This window comes from Ciona robusta, chromosome 5 (assembly GCF_009617815.1).
Source record: "Ciona robusta chromosome 5, ASM961781v2".
Lineage (NCBI taxonomy): Eukaryota > Metazoa > Chordata > Ascidiacea > Phlebobranchia > Cionidae > Ciona > Ciona robusta.
In genome coordinates this window covers 2,849,583-2,865,472 of record NC_143239.1, presented here as the reverse complement: position 1 = coordinate 2,865,472, position 15,890 = coordinate 2,849,583, and the positions used below count along the sequence as shown (strand labels likewise).

Sequence of the window (15,890 nt, the reverse complement as noted above, 5' to 3'; positions counted from 1 at the left end):
AGCTAACTAGAATAAAAACGCATACATATTTAATTTAAACACATATAAATAAATCGCAAGACACACATAAATAAATTAAACAAAAATAACCAGGAATAATTGGATTACAATTATAAGCATTATAAACAAAATTATTATTTTTAAGTTTAAAAACTTTGTACAAAATTATATAAACAATTCACAAGACACAGCATACTTGATTTATTTTCTCATGTTTGTTAGATTTATAATTCACTTATGTAATAACTTTAAAAGAGAAAAACATTAAATGCTATGAAGCTGTATGAATGCTATACTCTTACGAACAAACGGCATGTGGAAAAATTACACTATATATTTGTGCTTATTGAATACTATATAATCTCCTCAACATACTGCTTATGTTTGTCGCCAACCGGTATCCAAAGTCCATCTGTTTACCGAACGAAGCGCACCATGGTTTCGCCTTTTTCCTTGTCTGTCGTTGTCAAAGAAGAACAAACCGACAAATCAATCAAACGCCTCCCCATAAACGGTTGTAAATCACCGGATACAATATATAAATGTGCAATAAAGTGAAAATATATCAACAAAATATTAAAAGAATAAGGAAATGCAGCACTATTTACAACATAAATGACAAAACATGAAATTCTACTAAAGTTATTACGAACATACCAAAAAAAACTAACTAGTAATATTTGAATTACAGTTAAGAGTATAATCAATAAAATTATTAGTTTTAGGTTAAAAAAACTTTAAAAATTTATAAAAAAATTTTAAGGAGAGATTTTGATTTCTATGTTTGATTGCGCAACATCAGGCAACGACATGCGATGACGTAGGCAATATCACGTTTCGATCCTTTTTAAAGCCTTCAATATTGGAAAGGCTGTTATAGGTTCAGTTGTTTAGAAACAAGAAAAACAACATCATGGTAAGTTTAAATGCAACATAATTGTTTATTGGAATAGTAGAGAGGGTCATTAACGCCTAAGCAGTGGTATTTATCGATTTAGTAAAGCACAAACGCAGATCAAGTCGGATAAAAAAGTTGCTTGAAAAATGAGAAGTCGACCAATTTCAATAATTTCTTCAATTGTTTTGCGAGAAATTACAAGTTCGTGGTTTTTCCGTAAATCCTTAGAGACTGACCCAACATTTAATAAATGAAAATATATAATTCTTAACTTTACAAAATATTCATTTTTACTTTTTTCCGCAGGTGAATTTTACCATCGATCAGATCCGTGAGATCATGGACAAGAAGACCAACATCCGGAACATGTCCGTGATTGCCCATGTCGACCACGGAAAATCTACGTTGACTGATTCGTTGGTCAGCAAAGCAGGAATCATTGCTGGTTCAAAAGCTGGTGAAGCTCGATTCACTGATACCAGGAAAGATGAACAGGATCGCTGCATCACCATTAAGTCAACGTAAGTAATAAAACACCCAGTTTTGTTGTCCAGTCTGCAGAATATGGTAGTTACTGACAGGATCTCTCCTTTTTTAAATTTGTCTCTTAGTCTTGTGTGGGGGCTATTATTAAGAATTGTCGCGTAAAACAGACATTTTCATACTCTTACATAAAAAGTTGCTGTATGTGTGTTTTTAGTATTCCACTTTACTGAAATCTGAATTTTTGATCAAATTGTTCACTTTATTAAACCAAAACTTCAGATTGAAATATAAATAAAGCAGTAACAGATTTTGAATTTGTTAGATGTATTGCTTCTGGTTAAGGTTTAGGATTCTTTACTAGCACCAACGTACAAGTTTTTTTTAATTTTGACAATAAATATACGGCGTGTTTTAGTGTAAATTGACTAAAAATATTTAAATAAACAATCCTTACTTTTACAGTGCTATTTCAATGTACTACGAGTTGAGTGATAAGGACATGCAATGGGTTGAAGGAAAGAAAGAGGGGAATGGATTCTTGATTAATTTAATCGACTCTCCCGGGCACGTAGATTTCTCATCTGAAGTGACAGCAGCTCTCCGTGTAACTGATGGAGCTCTTGTTGTTGTGGATTGCGTCAGTGGTCAGTATTTTTTTACTTATGTTCACTGGGTCCCATGTCTGCAATATCCACTATGACATAGTGGACATGGTGTTCTTAAATTGTTTGCTCTGTTTTCAGCATAGTGAAATTGAAAATTATAATGTTACAAAACAAATGTTTCGTCTTATATTGTTAATAAGTGAGAGTTAAGTAGTGTCCCATAAAGTCTGGTAGTATTACATCAGTAGTACACGGCAAACAACAGTTTCATATAACTCACCAGTCGTGGCAAACAAATTGGGAGTCTATGTTTATTCAGTCACTGAATTGCAACATAAACTTGCACTATTGCGAAATTTATTTGTTTTGCTATGCCAATACAAAAGGCTGTTGCTCATTACATTCATTCTGAAACTCTGGTCTATTTTTACTAGAAACTAAACACGAACCACCAGCCTGTCTACATTACAGGAAATAACGTTCTGTGTAAAATGAGCCAACTTTCTGCCACGTATTTCAAAGTATTAACTGTAAGCAATGCACTACAGACCATTTGTTTCTCTCCATATTTTATCTACTTTGGCCAAGTCGTACACCAGTGTTCTAACCCACTATGATACGTTTTGTATTATTTTTACCACCCATGTTTTAAATGTGACTTACAGGTGTATGTGTGCAAACCGAGACCGTGTTACGACAAGCCATCTCTGAGAGAATCCGGCCTATTGTCTTCATGAACAAGATGGACCGTGCACTGCTTGAGTTGCAACTGGAAAAGGAAGATCTGTACCAGACCTTCCAGAGAATCGTGGAAAGTGTGAACGTAATTGTGGCCACTTACGCAGTTGAAGATGGTCCTATGGGTAACATTATGGTGAGTACAAACAACTGTTTTACTTGTTCTAGTCATTCGTATATTACAAATAAAAAATTTATTGTCCATATATTGTGCATCTATGTGTCACTTTTTATAACTTAAGCTTTTTTTCACAGATTGACCCTCAGAAGGGAACTGTTGGTTTTGGATCCGGTCTCCATGGCTGGGCCTTTTCACTCAAGCAGTTTGCAGAAATGTACGCTGAAAAATTCAAAGTTCCATTGCCAAAGTTAATGAACAGGCTATGGGGGGATAACTACTTCAACCCTTCAACCAAGAAATGGGCAAAATCAAAGTCTCCTGAAAGCGACCGTGGCTTTAACACCTTTGTGTTGACTCCTATCTATAAGGTAGTACAATAATTTATCATAGCAATTTTGTTTTATTGTTTTAAAAATTGTCCAGCTCTTTGTGCCAGCATATTCTAGTTCATCTATGGAAGTAAATGGCTAAACTTTCTACCCTAGGTGTTTGACGCAATCATGAACAACAAAACTGAGGAGATTGGCAAGCTCATGGAGAAGTGTAATGTCAAACTGAAGGGAGATGACAAAGACAAGGTGGAGAAGCAGCTTCTCAAAGCTTTTATGAGGACCTGGTTGCCAGCTGGAGACACTCTGCTTCAGATGATCACCATTCATTTACCATCACCAGTTGTGGCTCAGAAATACAGATCTGAGTTGTTGTATGAAGGTCCAGCTGATGATGAAGTAGCCACTGGTATGTGTTTAGTAATATTTTATTATTAAATTTTGTCTTTTTTTATCTGGAAGTCTGGTGTTTACATTTGATATTTTATTATTAACAGTTCCAAAGTATATGCTTCTAACCATTAACATTTCTTCAGCCATCATCAACTGTGATCCTAAAGGCCCCTTAATGATGTATGTGAGCAAGATGGTACCGACATCAGACAAAGGTCGATTCTTTGCCTTCGGACGTGTGTTTGCTGGAACCGTAGCCACTGGACAGAAGGTCCGAATTATGGGACCTAACTTCGTTTACGGTGAAAAGAAAGATCTTGCCATTAAACCTATTCAGAGGTAAGCTGGCACAAAAAAGTTAATTGAACATGAACGGGTTAAACTAACTTAGTTGATCATTGGGTGGTGGGAAAATGATTTTCGTTAAAACGCTGGTGTTCTGTTTCACATGTCCTCTGCATGTTAACTTTACCTTAAGACAAACCGTAAGGAACCAGGAACCACACTGAATTGCCAGTTGCCGTTAAGTATCTTTTTTCAAAAACACATGCACACAATGGTAGCTAGGATAAGCCTTGAACAAGTAACTCCTGGGTTAGATGCCTTCCCGCTAACCAATCCACTGTTAAACATATGTATCTGCTTTATGTTTAGAACCATTTTGATGATGGGTCGTTACACTGAAGCTATTGAAGACGTACCATGTGGTAACATCTGTGGTTTGGTCGGCGTTGACAACTTTTTGGTGAAAACTGGAACTTTGACAACTAGTGACCAGGTATTCTTGTTACCATACATGATGCAGAATATATAATATGGGGTATTAAATATGTTGAAACCTTTCATACTGATCAGGGTGTAAGTGTAAAGATGTTTTACTTGTTCTGTTGTTTACTACAAGGGGTCTACACCCTTTTTGTAAAAAATATGGCATAAAATAACTTATTTAGTTATCACTTGTTTGTGTCTTCACACATTTTAATATAGAGTTGGACCCATTTTGTAAATACCTGGATACACCCTGCACCTTATTGCCTGGTTACAATTCTCTTATTACTGGTTTCCTTGTCAGGCTCACAACATGAAGCAGATGAAATTCAGTGTTTCTCCCGTGGTGAGAGTTGCAGTGGAAGCCAAGAATCCATCTGATCTTCCAAAGCTTGTAGAAGGATTGAAACGGTCAGTTATCCTTAAAAGGACTACGATTCCTTTTTCTCAAAGTTTTAAATTATATCTGCATTAAATTTTTGATCTTATTTTTAAACCCAAGAATTAAAACTGTTAATTATTTGAAAAAAAATATTTAAATTAAAGTTTTAAATTATATTTATACTGAAGTCCGATCTTGTATTTAAACCCAAGGATTGAATCAGTTAGTTATTTTAAAAAACTAGATTCACTTTCTGCCCAATTATAATGCTAAGTGTATCTGTACAAATTCCAAATCCGTAACACTACAGCACTGCCACATACTCACAATATGTAACAAACCAATAACCTTCCATTACCCTCCAGGTTGGCCAAGTCCGATCCTATGGTCCTGTGTCAGATAGAGGAGAGTGGTGAGCATATTGTGGCAGGTGCTGGTGAATTGCATCTTGAGATTTGCCTCAAGGATTTGGAAGAAGACCATGCCCAGATCCCTATCAAGGTAATTCAGTGAAGCTTTTTAATGGGAAATCTGGCAGACATTTATTGATGTTAGTAGAAATGATCTTATAGCTAGTTTTTAATTAGGAACATTATTAAAAGGCATTTTAGCTTTTTAATGGGAAATCTGACAGACATTTATTGATGTTGGTAGAAATGATCTTCTAGCCAGTTTTTAATTAGGAACATTATTAAAAGGCATTTTAAGTGGAGTTTTTTTTTTTAATGAGAAATCTGACAGACATTTTTTGACGTTGGTAAAAATAATCTTCTGGTTAGTTTTTAGTGAAGAATATTAATAAAAAATGTACTGAATTTCCAGTTTTAGACTTTTTATGCTTTACAAAAACAGCTTGATCGGTTGACCAGTTCTACCCTTCGCATATGCAATAATGTATTAATGTTTCAGAAATCTGATCCAGTTGTATCTTACCGAGAGACTGTGAACGAGGCTTCCGATAGAATGTGTTTGTCCAAGTCTCCAAACAAACACAACAGATTGTTCATGACTGCTCAGCCATTACCTGAAGGTTTATCTGAAAAGATTGATGAAGTAAGTTTCTTTTCTTTTTTTCCCTTTATATTAACATACAATTGGCTTTTTATTGAATAACTTTCTTAGGTGACCTAATTAAAGATATATGTTATGTTCATAAAATGTAATTAATACCATTATCAATTTTGCATGTTTTATTTGCTTCATGCCACTGAGGCTTTAAAACAACTTAAATTCACTCACTAGGGCAAGGATATTTTCCCAAGACAAGATGCAAAGCTCCGAGGTCGTTACTTGGCCGACAACTTTGATTTTGACGTCAATGAAGCTCGTAAGATCTGGTGTTTCGGACCTGAAGGTACGGGAGCCAACCTTTTGATAGATTGCACCAAAGCTGTGCAGTATCTTAATGAAATCAAGGACTCAGTAGTTGCTGGATTCCAGTGGGCATCAAAAGAGGTAAAACAACTTACTAAGAGTTTCTTTACATTTTAAGGGCATATGGTAGGATTTTGTTTGTTTTAAAGTTTTTTACATTTTAGTCACTGTAACCTACGTTTGGAGGACATATGATCGGATTTTTTGTTGTGTTTTAATTTAAGTTCTTCACGTTTTAATCGCTATGTTACCTATAGGGTGTCCTTTGTGAAGAGAACATGAGAGGTATCCGTTTCAACATCCATGACGTTACCTTGCACGCTGATGCCATCCACAGAGGTGGTGGTCAAATCATCCCAACTGCTCGTCGTGTGTTGTACGCCTGTCAGCTTACTGCAGGACCTCGTCTTCTTGAACCAATGTACTTGGTCCAGATCCAATGCCCTGAACAAGCCATTGGAGGCATCTATGGTGTATTGAACAGACGTCGTGGTCAGGTAAACCAGACCGCACATAACCCTGGAACTCCAATCTTGACAGTGAATGCATATCTGCCTGTCAATGAGTCCTTTGGTAAGTTTTTCACTTTACTTGTGTTATTAATCTGTAGTTTCTATTGGAAAACTTTCTAATTAGGTTAATACAGAGTGTATAATCACGTCTTCATCTTTAGGCTTCACCGCTGATTTGCGATCGAATACTGGTGGTCAGGCTTTCCCACAGTGTGTATTTGACCATTGGCAAGTGTTCAATGGCGACCCTCTGGATGAAGGCTCAAAGCCTTTTGCGGTGGTTAGTGCCACACGTAAGCGCAAGGGTCTTAACGAGACCGTACCACTTCTGGAAAAATTCTATGACAAGCTCTAGACGTTGGCGTCTTCTGTACAGATCCTTTCATGCTTGTTTCTTTTAACTTAACCAACAACGCTTAGATCGGTGACCACCCGCTGTTTGATGATCTGAATCACAACCAATAAAATAAATGGTGGAAGAAAATTCGCGTGTTTTATTTAGGAAGTGTTAAAATTTCGTTTCGCGCTATCGGTATAGTGAAACCGTGAAAGGCTTGTTTTAAAAATAATTTCATATTAAAAATTTACAGAATCTTTGTAAAGATCTATACTATGGTGGGAGAAGATGGGACACCGTATAATTTTTGTTTTTTGTCTATTTGGTAGTAAATAAAGAACATTCAAAGAATTCTAAAACCGCTACTTTCATAGATCGTTGTTATTTGTTTGAACCACGTTTAGGATATTTAAATATATTGTGGTAAACGTGTCCCTTCTCTCCCACCTTACTCCTTTAAAGTTTATTAAGACTGTATCTTGCATCAGCAGTTAAAAACATTATTGTAACCAACGTTTCGACCGTCAAAACTAGGCAAGAATTTTTGCCGGTTTGGTACCATCCGCAGAATAACAGTTTATTTACGTCGATTAAATTAAAACACTAGTGAAATTTTTAATTCTTTTTTTATTAAATTTTGCTTCAGCAGAACTGCAGTATATAGCCTGATAGAAGCTTTAATAGCAATTCATTGTCTTGTTTATCCTTGATTGCTTAATAGAGTTAAACGAGTGTATACAATATAAAACTAATTGCGTCTATTATAATAATTTATAAATTAGTAGTGAAATGTCAATCGGCAATATTAAACTTCCTTTACAATTTGTTTAAACGGGTGGGGTACACACATCATTCCCGCGATGCCCTGCGGCACCTCTGACAACCGTGGTTCATTCGGATCCGGAAGAAACTCAAACTTCTGAACCATTGAAACTAGGAAGATGAAGATTTCCATTCGAGCTAGTTGTTCTCCCAAGCAATGACGTGGACCCACCGAGAAAGGTATCACGTGTTTAGACTGAACAAAGTTTCCTTTCTCATCGAGGTGACGCTCAGGTTTAAACTTGCTTGGTTCGTCCCACACATCAGGATCGTTGTGTACCGCCCATAGGTTACATAAAAGCTGCAGCAAAAAAAGGTTATACATGTCCGGTTATATAAAAAGACAGGTTCAATAGAATTATTGCTGTCCCAGCAACATATCTTCTTACCCACGTTCCCTTTGGAATGGACCACCCTTCTACTTGAACATCATTGCTAATCTTGTGCGGTACACCCAGAGGAACAAGCGTGCGGAAACGAAACAATTCTTGCATGAATGCGCATGTGTAAGGCATTTGAGCTTTGTCCTTCATGCTAGGTGTCTTTTCTCGGCCTACAATTTTAGTTGTCATTATTTAAATATCTACCAAGTCTAAAGTGTAATCTGTGTTAACATACCGATTACATCGAAGATCTCTTTTCGTAGTTTGTTTTGTTTCTCCGGGTGATGAATCAAGCAACGCACAGCCCAACGCAACGTTACTGTTGTTGTTTCAGTTCCAGCAACGTACAAGTCGCGTACGTATTGAATCAACTGCAGATCCTACAACATGCAATAAATTGTTAGGCCCAAGTGCTTTTTCGTCCGGCGCCGTGACAAAGTGGTTAGCGTGCCTGCCTGTAACCCAGAGCTAACGGGTTCAAGGCTTGTCGCTGCTACCATTGTGGACGTATGCGTTTCCTTGGCCAAGATACTTAACGATCGCCCTAACCCGGTGGTCACTAATGAGTTTTCCAAATTGCCAGCCATTCAAAAAAAGTGTTTAAAAAATCCGTTAAAAATAAAAACACATTAAAGTTACATTCGTGGTAACTCGTAAGCATGCCCGATGAGGTGCATAAACAGAAATGTCGTTGCCCCGCCATGCGAGTGTAAAATACATTTATACCGTAAAGGAAACATCGGTTTCTTTCTTTTGTTCTCCAATAAAAGCATCGATAAAGTCTCTAACGTTGTGTTCGTCATAAGTTGATTTATGTTGCGAAACCCAATTTACGATTGCTTCTGCAAAACAAAGAAACGATAAAGTTTTAAGGCAAGTTTACTATAGCGAATATTTCCTAATTAACTTCACCTCGAATGGAATTGAAAACACTTGTCTGCTTTGACGCTTGTGTTGAAAATAGAAGAAGCAAATTCCACAAAGAAGGAACAAATATAGAAAATCGAATAATTTTTCCCGCCATGTCGCTGTTATAAATTGAAAATTATAAGTTCGAAAAAAAATGGCTTTAAACAATGCTATACCTCTCGGTTGTTCTTTGGGTTAATGTTTCAAATATTTTGTCACTGTAATCCATTCTTTCACCCATAACAATGCTGGATATATTATTCGAAACCGCGTTGGCGAAAAGTTTCTATAAAATGTCAGCATTACAATTAAATTCCTATATATATAGTAGAGTGGAGAACGATGGGACACCTTATCCCTGATTTTCTCGTCACATTTTGTAATAAACAAAGAAAATTAAAATAATAAAACTGCATCCTCACGACTCCCATAGACCGTTGTTAATTGTTTAAAACACGATCAAGATATTTAGATATTCTGTGCTAAAGGTGCCCCATCTTCCCCCCTTACTCCCTCACCCTACTAGAACCTGGGAAAGTGGGTTTTAGGGCAAATTTGGACCAAGTGTAATATACCTATAGAGTACTAGAACAAAGAAACACATACCGAAATATTGAAAGGTTTTCCGTTATGTGAACGAATAGCATTGTTCAAGTATTCGATTTCTTCCACAATGCGGTCTTCCATACTTCGCTTGCCAACACCAAACCTTGTAATAAATATCTCGTTATTAAACATTCGCTTGTTAAACACGGAAAACATTAAAACGGATTCAGGACTTAAATTTGTTGTTTTTGCGACATAAATCTACACAATTTGATAAATTTATAGGCTGCGTATAAAAGAAATCGTCGAACGTGTATATATAGGCTATATAGAGAGATTATGTACAGTCTCTGTTTTAAAAAGATGGCACTTACAGAAGCTTAACCATGGTACGCTGAATTTCAGTATACTATGGTAAAACGCATAATTTGTAAAATTTCTCATGACCACATACACTTACTTACCCCCGAAGAGTTGTTAACCCGAAACGTCGTTGAACTTTCCAGTGATCTCCATAGTCAACCATCGCCACTCCGTGATTTTTTGTAAACTGTTTAAACACAGGGTGGTCTGGTCTACCAGAAAATGAATTGCCGCCTTTCACCAAGCACTGTTAATAAGAAAATCGTTACGGTCATGTTATAATAACATATTCTATACCAAACTTCACGATAAGTTACCTCGTTTATAGTCTTGTGGTCGCCGAGTACAATCCAATCGTTTTGACCCAATCGCACAGACATCATAGGTCCATACTTCTTGCTCCATTTCCTAAAATCTTTTTCTGTGTGCTTGCTCAAGAATGGCACCACACCCAAAAGCGGAATACCTCTCGGACCAGACGGAAAATTCCTTGGTCGTTTGTACCAGTAATAAAAAACAAGAACGAAAGCGCAGCTTGCCGTTAAGACGATGCTCATGTCAAAATTTGTGATTAAGTTTACCAACATACTCATTTTTCTACTGTTGTTATACAAAGTATCTTCAATGCAACTACAACCAACTGCGCAGCATGTTTGCTTCGTGTGCGCATTTTATACTTTTTGCGTTGCTGGTTTGTTATGTACCAGCATGACTTTTCATGGCCCTTTCACCTACTGAAAGGTTGTTAAATATTTTCCTTACTGAAAAGTCACAATGACTCGATGTTTCGGTTGTTTACACTGCGGTTAATATTACACACGAAACAAGTTTTATCAAAAAATTTGATAGCAACGTACATATCCTTTATCATGGCAACATAGTTACGACATCTTCTATTATACTAATTACTCTGCGCGACAGAATGCTTTGTGATAATTAAACGACAGTAGCTTAAAATCCTGGGAGCAAATTTTCTGCAAGAAAACTGATTAACTAAACAGTGACGTCCATTAGCAGTTATCCCGCGCTACGAAGAAAGACCCGAAACACTATTTAACTTATTCGTTGCGAGTTATAATCGTGTTGAATGCTATACATACGGTTCCTAATCAAGGGGTGCTAGAACACGCTGGTGAATTAGTACTTTGGCAGTGTTTAACACGTACTTGTACAACATGCTGTGTATGTATTTATTTATATGATCGAGTAACGAAGTATAGTTTTAGCATGTCAAAGGAAAAAGATGAATTTTAGTTGCATTCATCTTGTACGAAGTCGTATTCCACGCCTTGCGCCAAGACGCCCTACTAGACTATAAGAGCGAGCAGTCTGCAACTATACTTGTGCGTTTCTCCCCGACACGGCCGACTGAAGATATCTCTAGAAGACCGTCTCCATGATTGCTATTGTGCTGCACACGAGTAACGTATTTGGTGGACACGAATTACTTCAGTTGTGCTGTTTGAGTTGCGCCTTTAAACGTAGGACATGTAGAAGTAAACACAGAATGTGTAGATGGCTTCAGGTGTTTAAGCGAACGTAAGCAACCAGATATCTAACAAAAGTACAAAAGACCATATATAGTAGTGGGGAAAGATTGTACACCTTTTTTGTTTTATATACACTTTATAGAATTACTTTCATAGTTTGGAATATACATTTTGCTTTATAGAAAAGCGCTTTTACTTGCCTTTTTTAAATGTTGGCTTATATGGTTATGACTATATCATTAAAGATTACTGATGTAATGTTGCTATGTTAAACGCTGATGTATAGGAAGTTAGGAAATACGTTTCACTGACTATATTTGTGTTATAAGATTGTAAAAGTCATCATAAATATAGTTTATAAGTATATTAACCGCAGTGTAAACAACCGGTACGTCGAGTCACTGTGACTTTTCAGTAAGGAGAATGTTTACGACCTCTCAGTAGGTGAAAGGGCCATGAAAAGTCATGCCAGTAAACAGACACCAGCAACGCATGTGTTATAAATACAGACGCGCTGTGAACGTGCGCAGTTGGTTGTAGTTGCATAGAAGATACTTTGTATAACAACAATAGAAAAATGAGTATGTTGGTAAACTTAGTTACAAATTTTGACATGAGCATCGTTTTAACGGCGAGCTGCGCTTTCGTTTTTATTTTGTATTACTGGTACAAACGACCAAGGAATTTCCCCCCTGGTCCGAGAGGTATTCCGCTTTTGGGTATGGTGCCATTCTTGGGCAAACACACAGAAAAAGATTTTAGGAAATGGAGCAAGAAGTATGGACCTATGATGTCTGTGCGATTGGGTCAAAACGATTGGATTGTACTCGGCGACCACAAGACTATAAACGAGGTAACTTATCGTGAAGTTTGGTATAGAATATGTTATTATAACATGACCGTAACGATTTTCCTATTAACAGTGCTTGGTGAAAGGCGGCAATTCATTTTCTGGTAGACCAGACCACCCTGTGTTTAAACAGGTTACAAAAAATCATGGAGTGGCGATGGTTGACTATGGAGAATACTGGAAAGTTCAACGACGTTTTGGGTTAACAACACTCCGTGGGTAAGCGAATGTATCTGTATAAGAAATGGCATAGATGGTAAAAAAGGATATAGAATATATCTTCTGAAACGCGTGCTACATAAATATACACATATAGGAAAATTCTGTGAATAGATTTATTTACAATATTGTACATACACTGCTCCTGCATTTGATTTGTTGCTGCTTGTAGGTTTATGTGTCCTTGTGTAAGACACCTAAAGGTAATTGCTCTTTAATCCAGTGGTCACAAATGGATTGACCAAATTTTCAGTTGCACACAAAAAACAATCACGCAAAAAGTTAGATACGCGGTAACTCCTAAGCGGGCACGAGGTGTATGAAACAGAACAGCAAATAATATAGGCCTACCGACTGTCGTTTCTGTGCCAAGCTAAGGTTAACAAGTTACATTCATTGGTAATATTTTTTATGTTTTTTTCAGCTTTGGTGTTGGCAAGCGAGGCATGGAAGATCGCATTGTGGAAGAAATCGCATATTTGAACGATGCCATTCGTTCAAACAACGGAAAACCATTCGACATTGCGGTACGTGTGTAAATATTTATTACCACCTTTACTGTAGTAGGTCGGTAGGAGATGGTCTCCTTTAGCACATAATGTCCAATTGTCCTTATCGTGTTTTAAACAATTAACATCGGTCTATGAGAGTCGTGTTTTTTTTACCGAATGGGATGAAAACATATAATGAAAAGGTGTCTCATCTTTCCCCACCATACTATATGAATAATAACCCATAATTTTGAAATTCACTGTTTTTCGTTTTATTATAGGAACTTATGGCAAACGGAGTTTCAAACAACATTTCCAGCATTGTAATGGGTCAAAGAATGGACTACAATGATGAAATATTTAAAACACTCAGTAAAAAAGCACCGAATAGGTAACAGCTAGCTTAGTTTGCTTTGTTTTAACAACTGTGTTTTTTGAATGAATGATACTATTTTGGCTTGTTTTACCCTCGCGTGGCGGGGCAACAAAATTCATTACAACACGGGTATTCTGTTTTATACACATCGTGCCTGCTTAACGAATTACCACGCAGGTGTATGTGTAACTATGTAAGTAATTTTTCTTTCTAATTTCGTTTTTATATTTGTTTAATCCTCACTATAACTATCGTATTCGAAACGGTATAAACTAACTTAAGTTTGTGTTATGCTCTATCTTGTAACTTACTTATGGTTGTACGTTTATAACAGCGACACAATTGGGAAAATTACGAAGTTGGTTTTGTACATGCCGTTCTTAAGGAATTTGCTTTTCTTGTTTTTAAGCAAACCAAAAGAAATGAACAAAATTAACACATTAATTCGAGGTAAAGTTAATGAGGAAATGATTCCTTGTGACCTTTAAGTAAACTTGTTTTTTTTTTCGTTTTGCAGAAGCAATCGTAAATTGGGTTTCGCAGCATAAATCTACTTATGACGAACACAACGTTAGAGACTTTATCGATGCTTTTATTGGAGAACAAAAAAAAGAAACTGATGTTTCCTTTACGGTAAAGGCTGCTACGCTGTGCCTTTAACTTTCAGCCATAACATTGTGTAGTAGGGTGGAGTAATATGGGTGGGGTGTGACATGACATGTTTTCGTCATGTTTTGTTGACCTATTTCTAATTGGTAGTAAAGAAAAAATATTTGCATAATTAATTAACCACATTTTCGCAATTCTAAAAGAGCCCACTATATGTATTTCTCCAGTCTACTATGTATATATGGAAGACTATATGTACACGACAGATTATGTTACACGTATATACTGCATGTTGTAGGATCTGCAGTTGATCCAATACGTACGCGACTTGTACGTTGCTGGAACTGAAACAACAACAGGAACGTTGCGTTGGGCTGTGCTATGCTTAGTTCATCACCCGGAGAAACAAAACAAACTACGAAAGGAAATCTTTGATGTAATCGGTATGTTAACACAGCTTAATTACACTATAGACTTGTAGTCATTCTTCAATACAATGTAAGCTAAAGAAAGATTTTATTTATTTTAGGCCGAGAAAAGACACCTAGCATGAAGGACAAAGCTCAAATGCCTTACACATGCGCATTCATGCAAGAATTGTTTCGTTTCCGCACGCTTGCACCTCTCGGTGTACCGCACAAGATCAGCAATGATGTTCAAGTACAAGGGTGGTCCATTCCAAAGGGAACGTGGGTAAGAAGATATGCTTTAATAAAAAAAATCATTTTATATAATCAACTATTTGTCTATTCCAGCTTGTGTGTAACTTATGGGCGGTGCACAACGATCCTGATGTGTGGGACGAACCAAGCAAGTTTAAACCTGAGCGCCACCTCGATGAGAAGGGAAACTTTGTTCAGTCTAAATACGTGATGCCTTTCTCGGTGGGTCCACGTCATTGCTTGGGAGAACAACTAGCTCGAATGGAAATCTTCATCTTCCTAGTTTCAATGGTTCAGAAGTTTGAGTTTCTTCCGGATCCAAATGAACCACAGTTGTCCGAGGTCCAACAGGGCGTCTCAGGATTCATGTGTGTACCCCATCCCTTTAAACAAATTGCCAAGGAAGTTTGAATTAACTAACAATCCACGTATAAATTTCTATAACATATACATATGCTATAGTGTATATCATAGCAAGCAAACGAACAAATATACGTGCGCTAAGTTATTGAGCTCGCATATCGGGGCCATATAAATTCTTTTTTTGCCCACAGTTGTTCTTTTTCTTTGCCATGATCGTTTTAATACTCTAATTCTTTACTCTCGCATCTAGTTATTATAATCTTTTGACTGTATTTTAACCATAATGCCGCATATTATATATAAGCATATAATTACGACCACTTTCATTTTTGATCAAAGATTGTAATTTCAAAATAAACCTTGATCCTACGTTGCAGCAAAGCTCGAACTTTGGGATTAGGGTTTAATCAATAAGTATTAAAAGTAGGAGACTTTATTTGAGAACTTTTAAAGATATAGAAGGGTAGGGAAAATGGGACACCTTTTTATTCTATTTTCTCGTACCATTTGGTGCTTGTTTAAAAAAGTCATCACGTTATTTTGTTATGTCGAATAACTTCGTACTGTTGTAAAATAAAATATCAAATACCTAATTTCTGTCTAATGGTGATGTGGTATGTCGGAATATCATAAACAAATAAAAATGTATCTTTGTTTTTATCAAGAACTTTATGAACGTGCTCATTCATTAGAGCTTAGCTCTCTGCTTTTTTATATCTTTAATTAATTTTTAAATGCTTGCTATCAGTATGAACAAAGTACACTAAACTATCCTCTGGTATTAATTTTAAGTTTGCGAACTATTACACAAAATTTTAAAGTCGATAAATTGGAAACGGAAAAAATAGTTTTGTATGTTGACTA

At 36.5% G+C, this 15,890-nt stretch overlaps 3 protein-coding genes across 3 annotated transcripts; 2 read left to right on the top strand and 1 right to left on the bottom strand.

The window, feature by feature from the left end:
* Positions 1-762: 762 nt before the first annotated feature.
* LOC149735577 (eukaryotic translation elongation factor 2-like) lies at positions 763-7,090 on the top strand. The gene is made up of 14 exons (XM_089878073.1): positions 763-916; positions 1,205-1,419; positions 1,847-2,028; positions 2,655-2,863; positions 2,983-3,216; positions 3,334-3,586; positions 3,714-3,909; positions 4,225-4,348; positions 4,643-4,749; positions 5,086-5,221; positions 5,630-5,773; positions 5,963-6,175; positions 6,352-6,667; positions 6,768-7,090. Exons 1-14 carry the CDS (start codon positions 914-916, stop codon positions 6,959-6,961), a joined length of 2,526 nt encoding a protein of 841 aa, XP_089734199.1. The 5' UTR covers positions 763-913; the 3' UTR covers positions 6,962-7,090.
* Positions 7,091-7,604: 514 nt separating this feature from the next.
* LOC149735576 (cytochrome P450 2C16-like) lies at positions 7,605-10,700 on the bottom strand. The gene is made up of 9 exons (XM_089878099.1): positions 10,284-10,700; positions 10,068-10,213; positions 9,664-9,766; positions 9,234-9,343; positions 9,061-9,176; positions 8,875-8,990; positions 8,384-8,528; positions 8,155-8,318; positions 7,605-8,066 (listed from the first exon to the last, which is right to left on the bottom strand). The coding sequence occupies exons 1-9, from the start codon at positions 10,557-10,559 to the stop codon at positions 7,749-7,751; spliced, it is 1,494 nt and encodes a 497-aa protein (XP_089734225.1). The 5' UTR covers positions 10,560-10,700; the 3' UTR covers positions 7,605-7,748.
* Positions 10,701-11,366: 666 nt separating this feature from the next.
* LOC149735575 (cytochrome P450 2C5-like) lies at positions 11,367-15,407 on the top strand. The gene is made up of 9 exons (XM_089878098.1): positions 11,367-12,309; positions 12,380-12,525; positions 12,950-13,052; positions 13,298-13,407; positions 13,727-13,842; positions 13,910-14,025; positions 14,300-14,444; positions 14,531-14,694; positions 14,757-15,407. Exons 1-9 carry the CDS (start codon positions 12,034-12,036, stop codon positions 15,072-15,074), a joined length of 1,494 nt encoding a protein of 497 aa, XP_089734224.1. The 5' UTR covers positions 11,367-12,033; the 3' UTR covers positions 15,075-15,407.
* Positions 15,408-15,890: the final 483 nt, after the last annotated feature.

Excerpts from the sequence above, each read along its gene's own strand:
- LOC149735577 (XM_089878073.1), top strand. Across the intron at positions 3,587-3,713 it reads TGATGATGAAGTAGCCACTG|CCATCATCAACTGTGATCCT; the intron begins GTATGTGTTTAG and ends ACATTTCTTCAG. Across the intron at positions 5,222-5,629 it reads ATGCCCAGATCCCTATCAAG|AAATCTGATCCAGTTGTATC; the intron begins GTAATTCAGTGA and ends TTAATGTTTCAG.
- LOC149735576 (XM_089878099.1), bottom strand. The coding sequence starts at position 10,559 with ATGAGTATGTTGGTAAACTTAATCACAAATTTTGACATGAGCATCGTC. Across the intron at positions 8,991-9,060 it reads TGTTTTCAATTCCATTCGAG|AAGCAATCGTAAATTGGGTT; the intron begins GTGAAGTTAATT and ends TTTGTTTTGCAG. Across the intron at positions 8,067-8,154 it reads CCATTCCAAAGGGAACGTGG|CTTTTATGTAACCTATGGGC; the intron begins GTAAGAAGATAT and ends TTTTTGCTGCAG.
- LOC149735575 (XM_089878098.1), top strand. The coding sequence starts at position 12,034 with ATGAGTATGTTGGTAAACTTAGTTACAAATTTTGACATGAGCATCGTT. Across the intron at positions 12,526-12,949 it reads GGGTTAACAACACTCCGTGG|CTTTGGTGTTGGCAAGCGAG; the intron begins GTAAGCGAATGT and ends TGTTTTTTTCAG. Across the intron at positions 13,843-13,909 it reads AATTAACACATTAATTCGAG|AAGCAATCGTAAATTGGGTT; the intron begins GTAAAGTTAATG and ends TTCGTTTTGCAG.